We start from the raw sequence: 8277 nt of genomic DNA on the forward strand, positions 1-8277 counted from the left end.
TCCTTTACTATTTCAACTCAAAGTCTTTCGGTGAATCATGCCCTTTATTCCAATGGGTGTTACAGATATTAGAAGTTCAGGGCCTCGAGTCATTGACATTTGTATTCATGTTGTGTCTTCATCACTAGCAGTAGTGATTTTAAGTATCGTGCCATGATAGCTCTATGCTTGTAAAGATAAAAGTCCCAAGGACTATCAGCTGTTCATTCAGCTCATGGAAATTCTAATACCGTGTTCACTTTCTTTTTTCTATAGACATTTGCCATGGCTGAACACTTCAAACAAATCATTAGATGTCCTGTCTGTCTAAAAGATCTTGAAGAACCCGTGCAACTGAAATGTGGGTATGTCTGCTGCCTCCAGTGCCTCAATTCACTCCAGAAGGAGCCCGATGGGGAAGGTTTACTGTGTGGCTTCTGCTCTGTGGTCTCTCAGAAGGATGACATCAAGCCCCACTACAAGCTGAGGGCGCTGGTTCCCATCATCAAGGAACTAGAGCCCAAGCTGAAATCTAGTCTAACAATGAACCCAAGGATGAGGAAGTTTCAAGGTAAGGAATCTACATGACCTGCGACTACCCATAAAAGGCACTGGGCAAACGACTTTCAAACATTTCTTCATTAAACATAGGCAGTAGCAGATATCTAGCATCTCAAACTTGCGTGCTTCACACTCAACAGCAGTTCTCACCTTTGCGTATAGATTTTCCTGGAATCTGTGCAAGTTTGTACAGTCCTTTGGAGAGCAAGCTCCTGTCTTCTTTCATGTATCATATGTGCTAAACGGAAAAATAATTTTAATCCAATTATCCACTAACTGATTTCCAAAGGAATTTCTAATATGAATCAGGTGGACTTGTTACAATTATCGTATTCATGCAATGTATAGATAAAATTTAACCTCATCAGGTGGCCAAACAAGTTTCCCCAGGAAATTTTGATTTGGGAGAGAAAGGAGAATAAAAGTGAAAGTGAATAACGTACTTAAGTGTATGCAGTAAAAAGGCAGAGGGAGTCTGTAGTGTGTGTGTTTGCTGAACTGCTGCTGCTTATTTCCACAGTGGATATGACCTTGGATGTGGACACAGCCAACAACTATCTCATCATTTTGGAAGACCTGAGGAGTTTCCGAAGTGGGGATGTCAGCCAGAATAGGAAGGAGCAAGCTGAGAGGTTCGACGCTGTACTGTGCGTCCTGGGCGCCCCTCGCTTCACTTCCGGCCGCCATTACTGGGAGGTGGACGTGGGCACCAGCCAAATATGGGATGTGGGCGTGTGCAAGGAATCTGTGAACCGACAGGGGGAGATTGTGCTTTCTTCAGAACACGGCTTCTTGACTGTGGGTTGCAGAGAAGGAAAGGTCTTTGCTGCCAGCACTATGCCTATGACTCCTCTCTGGGTGAGTCCCCAGTTGCACAGAGTGGGGATTTTCCTGGATGTAGGTATGAGGTCCGTTTCCTTTTACAATGTCAGTGATGGGTGCCATATGTACACATTCCGCAAAATTCCTGTTTGCGAGCCATGGCGTCCATTTTTTGCTCATCAACGTGGAACTCAAGATGATCAGAGCATCCTGAGTATCTGTTCTGTGATCAATCCAGCCAGTGCCAGTGTCCCAGTTTCTTCTGGGGAAAGGCAATCAACATTTGCACATAACCATCTTTAGGAAGTTTCTGTGCGCTCATAGCCATAGCCAAGAACTTTTCTGCTAGATACACATAGCTACAAAGCGATAGAAGGGAAAGAGCCATCATTCTGTAAACCATGAACAGAAAGCAGTTATATGAATCAGGGGAAAATGACATTGTACTTAAAGTTTGTCATGTTATTTTCTTTGGGGCTTATGTTTATATTTCTGTTCAATAAATATTTTGAAAATTCAGATTCAATTGCCAATGTTTTCTGTTTTCTGCAAGATTAGTGTACTATGTGTTATGGAAGTGATGAACTAAATAAAAATTTGAATGGGACCAAACACAGTAAGTGAATTTCAAATGATAAGGACCTAGGAATACGGCAAAATTATACATGATTATGTATTCAGTTGAACCCAACAACTGAACACTGACATTGATTTGAAGTGCACACTGAGTGTTTGCCACAACTATGTGTGGTCTTAGAGAGAACTCATTAGCTTTCAAATGGAAATACTATACACCGTCTTCTATGATGGCCACAGAGTCAAATTAGAAATCAATAAGAGGAAGAAATCGATAAATTCTTCACATACATGGAAATGAAATAACCACTTGTAAATAAAATGATCAAATATGAAATTACAATGGAAATTACAGCTATCCTGAGTTGAATGAAAAGCACACATTTACAAAATTTCTACATGCTGTTGAAGCTTAGTGAGAAACTCGTAATAGGAAGAAAATACCATAATCAGTCACCTTAATTTCTACTTTAAGTTACTTCACTAAGAGCAATTCAATTGTCAGCATTTTGATGAAAACCACCTAACAAGTATGTAGGAAGTTCTAGACTTTCTCACATCTTCCCGACTTCTTCTGAGCCCTCCAAATGGTTGCAAACTCTGTCCGTTACCCAGTTCCAAAGTTGCTTCCACATTTTCAGGTATCTTAATAGCAGTGCCCCGCTCCTGGTACCAATATTCTGTATTAGTTCATTCTCACACTGCTATAAAGAACTACCTGAGACTGGGTAATTGATGAAGAAAAGAGGTTTCATTAATTTATAGTTCTGCAGGTCGCACAGGGAACATCACTGGGTGGCCTCGGGAAACTGAACAATCATGGAGGAAGGCAAAGGGGAAGCAAGTGGCTTTTTCACATAGTGACAGGAAGGAGAGAAAAGGGAAAGTGCCATACACTTTTAAATCGTCAGATCTTGTGAGAACTCACTCACCATCCTGGGAACGGCGTGGAGGAAATCCGTCCCCATGATCCAATCATCTCCCACCTGGTAACTCCCCCAACACTGAGGATTACAATTCAACATGAGATTTGGCTGGGGACACAGAGCCAAACCGTATCACTTGATATGATCCCACAGAACACTATTAATTTTCATTCAGTGTTTTATTTCTTAACAAATGGTGGTAAAGTATGTATAATTTACCATCTGCACCATTTGTAATTATAAAATTCGATGGTATTTATTATGTCCATATTATTTTGCCAACATCACTGCCAAAATATCCCATGGTCTCACTTATATGTGAAATCTAAAAGAAATTTGATCTCAGAAATAGAGAGTAGAGCAGTGGTTATTAGAGGCTGAGGAAGGTAGGAGGAAGTAAGGAAATAAGAAGAGGTGAGTTAATCAGTTGAGGTCAAGAGTTCGAGACCATCCTGGCCAACATGGTGAAACCCCTTCTCTACTAAAAAGACAAAAATTAGCCAGACGTGGTTGTGGGCACGTGTAATCCCAGCTATTTGGGAGGCTGAGGCAGGAGAATCACTTAAACCTGGGAGGTGGAGGTTGCGTGAAGCCGAGATAGCAGCACTGCACTCCAGCCTGGGCAACATAGTGAGACCTTATCTCAAAAAAAAAAAAAAAAATTGACGGAAGGAAGGAATTCATAATAAACGTGGGTTTCCATTTAAAGCCAAAACATTTGTGGTAACCTCTCTCTATATCATTAGTAAAACACTTATTTCTGCCTAAATTAAAATATGATTGGATTAAGAAGGTGTGGCCTGATGTGATTAAGGTGGGAAGAGGTACCCTCTTCAATAAAAGCCTCTTGCCCATGGATGTCACTCCAAAACCAAATTATTTCAGAAGGTTTGAAGGCAAAAAAAAAAAAAAAAAAAGCCACAGTAGAAGAAAGGTAAATCCAATTCTATATAATTTACATTTCTACAATGGGCAGAGAGAGAAAAGTGCAGGGAATTGGGTGATTTATTAATTCAGCAAGTGTTATGTGAAGCCATGAAGCCGACTCCATGCCACGTACAGTGTGTGCACTGAGCCCTCTGCCCTGGCAGGTATTGGCAGGACTTCAATTTCAAAACCCAGGCTGGTGAACTGACAAGGGCCTTCATTTTCCTTAATCAAATCATAGCTTCAAAGACTCTGCAGGACGCTGGTGAGTTGAGTTTTAGCCATTAACTTACTCAATTTCTCAGGTCCCGTTAGCTTTTCCCACAGTCATATGAGACCAGCTGGGGGAGTCGCAGGGTCTTTGAGCCTAGACCAGCGCTGTTCATAAGAAATAGACTGTGACCCATATATGTCATGATAAGTTTTCTAGATACACTAAAGGAAATGGAAAGAAATATGTTGAATTAATTTTAATATCCAAAAGATTTGTCATTTTAACATGGAACCAATATTAAACAGCTATGAATGATGACTTTTTTCATCTAACATCATGTCAATCTTGTGTGCATTTTATAGTCACGGTATGTCTCAATTGAGATAAACTCCATTTCAGGGGCTTGCTAGCCACATGCTGTTGGTGGCCACCATATTGGACAGCCCGGATCTAGACCCTTTTACCACTTCAACTCTATGTGGCATAATGAACGATATTCTTCATTCCAGCTAGCATTTGAAATTCAGAAGTCAGCAGCCATGACTCTTCATGTCTGTACCCGTACTGCCTGGTACAAGGTATATCACATAGTAGGTACACAATCCCTAGAGTTAAAGAACCCCAGTTCATTCGTCTCGTGGAATCTCCATGAAGAGGCACATTTTCCCCACAGGCAGCAGCCACGGCTGAACATTCGTGAGAAGAAAGTTGTCTTAACTGCCTAGCCTGTCTCGAGAAATCTGTATTCTTGAGATGTACATACATCAGCTGCGTCAATTCACTGAAGATGGAGCCCCAAGCGGAGGGTGTGTGGTGCCCTTTCTGTACCATGGTCACTCTGAGAATGAGATCAAGATCAATTATCAACCAGGGAAGCCAACTTCCACGATCAAGGAACTAGAGCCACACCTGAGATCTGTTCTACAGCGGAACCAAGGATGCTGAAGTTCCAAGGTAAAGTATCTGCCCCACCTAGACCCTCCCCACAAAGGGCCAAGGGAAAAGCAACTGGGCAAAAGCCTCTTCACTTAATATTAGCAGGATTCTGGCTCCTAAAATTGTATGCACCTTTGAGCATCAGTGGTTCTTGCCTCTGAGTACAGAACCACCTGGAGATTTTTAAGAAAATGTCATATTCAGGTCATGTCCTGGCCCTGTGCTGTCCAACAGGGTAGGCACTAGTGGCTCTGGACCACGAGAATTGCAGTTGGTACCTAGTGGAGAGGATGCTATTCTGTACGTATTGGGTTCAATGAAATATATTACTGACGTAAATCTCACCAGGTCTTTTATATGTTTTTGAATGCAGCTACTAGTACATTTACAACGAGACATGCGGGTCATGTTATAGTTCTTCAGGCAGCACTGGCCTACAACTTGAATATTTGTTAAATTGTCTGAGAATTTTATTAAAATGTGCATTCTGGTACTATACCTCTGGGATCTCCTGAGACTCAGGATTTCTGACAAGAGCCCAGAAATTTCTGACAAGAGCAGCTGATGCTGCTGGTTCCTGAATCATATGTCGTTTTGGGTATTTTTTTCCCTCCTTTACTAAGTTCTTTTTTTTTTTCCTTCCAACTTGTATTTCAGGTTCATGGTGGTACATGTGCAGCTTTTTGCGACATGATAAACTGCACGCCTCAGGGGTTTCGTGTACAGAAAGTTTCATCACCCAGGGAATGAGCACAGTACCTGAGAGGTAGTTTTTTGATTCTCGCCCTCCTCCCACCCTCTACCCTTGAGTTGCCCCCAGTGTCTCTTGTTCTCTTCTTTGTGTCCATGTGACCTCAGTTCTCAGCTCTCACTTCTAAGCGAGAACACGTGATATTTGCTTTCTTGTTCCCGTGTCATTTCACTTAGGACAGTGGCCTCCACCTGGATCCGTGTTACTGGAGAAGACATGATTTCATTCTTTGACTGTGTAGTATTGCATGGTGTATATGGGCCCCATTGTCTTTATCCAGTCCACCACTCATGGCCATCCAGGTTGATTCCTTGTCTTTGCTAGTGTGGATGGTATTGTGACGAAGATTTACATGCATGTGTCTTTATGATAGAAAAATAGGAAGCATCAAAATTTATACATTTCATTGGTGCAGATTGTTTTACTCTAATTAGTCTTTTTTTTTCAAGTTGGAGACTCACTCACTCTGTCGTCCAGGCTGGAGTACAGTGGCACAATCTCGTCTCACTGCAACCTCTGCTTCCTGGATTCACATGATTCTCCTGCCTCAGACTCCCAAGTAGCTGGAAGTACAGGTGTGTGCGACCATGCTGGGCTAATATTTGTATGTTTAGTAGAGACGAGCTTTCTCCACGTTGGTCAGGTTGGTGTGGAACTCCTGGTCTCAAGTGATTCACCCGCCTCGTCTCCCCAAAATGCTGGGATTACACGCAAGACCCGCCGTGCCTAGCCTTCAATTAGATTTTAATGACATTTGTAAAAACAAAAAAAGAAATGGAAAAACTTCTGTGGAACCTCTGTAGTGAGATTTCATTTCAGTTATTTTACTTTATGCCCCTCAACTTCTAATTAGTTCATTTCTAAAATTTCTCTTTGGTTATTGATATTTTCTATTCTGTGAGGTGTTATTCTTCTAATTGACTTCAGTTCTTTGCCTGTTGTTTCCTGTAGTTCTTTTGGTCCTCCTTAGAGAAGTAATTTAGTCTGTGGAGAGGAAGCCGAATGTCTTGAGTTCTCATAGACATTTCTTTCATCTTGTGACTTGTAGACATTCTGTTCTCTTTGTGTGCCTCCTATTTTTTTTGTTGAAAATTGGAAGTTTTATGTGGCAGACGCAGATCAGATTCTCAAACTTCACAGGTTTTTTTTTGTTGTTGTTATACTTGTGGGCTGTAGTTTTCTGTTTTTGTTTTGTTTTGTTTGGACTTAATGAAAGTATTTTGCAAAAATTCTGTTTTTTCTCCTGTGTGGTCTCAGCTCATCCTGACTGACACTTCTCCTCACAGAACTTGGTGACTAGACGACCCATGGGAGTGCTTCCTCATCTTCTGGGCAAAACACAGAACCGAAGGAATCGTGAACAAAAGAATTCAGAGCCACGGTTGAGCAATAACGTGCCCTGCCTGGTTCTGAGCCACCTCATCCATGCCCCGGCTGGACTGACAGTGGGGCCGTGTGCTGGGCAGTCGCTGACGGTGAGACCAGGATTTCCGGTTTCACCTCAAAGCCGTTTACCGTGCCAACACCGACAATGAGAGAAAGGAACACAGTTTCCTTTAGAAACTGAGCCAAGCCCTGGGTTGTCAGAAACTCTGAGCTTCTCTTCATTGTTAAAGACAAAATGTGGCACATATACATCATGGAATACTATGCATCCATAAAAGAGGATGACTTCATGTCCTTTGCAGGGACATGGATGAAGCTGGAAACCATCATTCTCAGTAAACTATCACAAGATTGGAAAACCAAACACCGCATGTTCTCACTCATAAGTGGGAGTTGAACAATGAGAACACATGGACACAGGGAGAGGAACATCACACACTGGGACCTGTCGGGGGGCGGGGGGTTAGGAGAGGGATAGCATTAGGGAGAAATACCTGATGTAGGTGACGGGTTGATGGGTGCAGCAAGCCAACCTGGCACATGAATACTTATGTAACAAATCTGCACGTTCTGCACATGTACCCCAGAACTTAAAGTATAATTAAAGAAAAGAAAAAGAAAAGTCTGCTTGTACTTTGAACAGGTCCTGTGTATCAGAAGCCACCGATGCCAACCATTTATGTCTGGTTCTGTGACACGCCTGCAGGGACAGGGCATGGAGAATACAGCCCTCACTGACTGGGATGTTGAAGGACAGGTTTATTCAAACACAGAAGACCCTTAAAGTACTGAAGTGTACATGAGAGCGGGAAGGAAATCTTTACCACTGTCTTAACAGAAGCCAGCAGAGCTACTTTCTGTGAAAAGATGCAATTGGAAAAGATGTTGAAAGTGTGTGCCGGTAATCCTAATACGCTCTTCTCTAATTCTGAATGGAAGAACACCTCCCCGAAGACATGAGCATGAATGCAATTCCAGGCTGAAAGATATTTTGGGAGAATATTCCAGAGACAAGTCAACCCACTGGGCTTGGTGGTTTCCACAACTAAGGCCACCTTGTATTCTGAAAGAGAACATAAATTTTGTTCAGGATTTACTGAAAGCAGATAAAATGTAAAAGATGTTAGGGATCAGTGCTCCATGAACATGGGTCCATAAAATTACAAGCTGGAGAATAACTACTCCCATAAATGTGAGTC

At 42.1% G+C, this 8277-nt stretch overlaps 1 protein-coding gene across 1 annotated transcript; it reads left to right on the plus strand.

Moving 5' to 3' along the window:
* Positions 1–264: 264 nt before the first annotated feature.
* Positions 265–7862, plus strand: LOC100462080 (ret finger protein-like 4A). Its single transcript, XM_002829810.5, has 6 exons — positions 265–550; positions 1061–1634; positions 3956–4056; positions 4519–4583; positions 6979–7167; positions 7785–7862. The coding sequence occupies exons 1-6, from the start codon at positions 265–267 to the stop codon at positions 7860–7862; spliced, it is 1293 nt and encodes a 430-aa protein (XP_002829856.4).
* Positions 7863–8277: the final 415 nt, after the last annotated feature.

This window comes from Pongo abelii, chromosome 20, assembly GCF_028885655.2.
Source record: "Pongo abelii isolate AG06213 chromosome 20, NHGRI_mPonAbe1-v2.0_pri, whole genome shotgun sequence".
Classification (NCBI taxonomy): Eukaryota; Metazoa; Chordata; class Mammalia; order Primates; family Hominidae; genus Pongo; species Pongo abelii.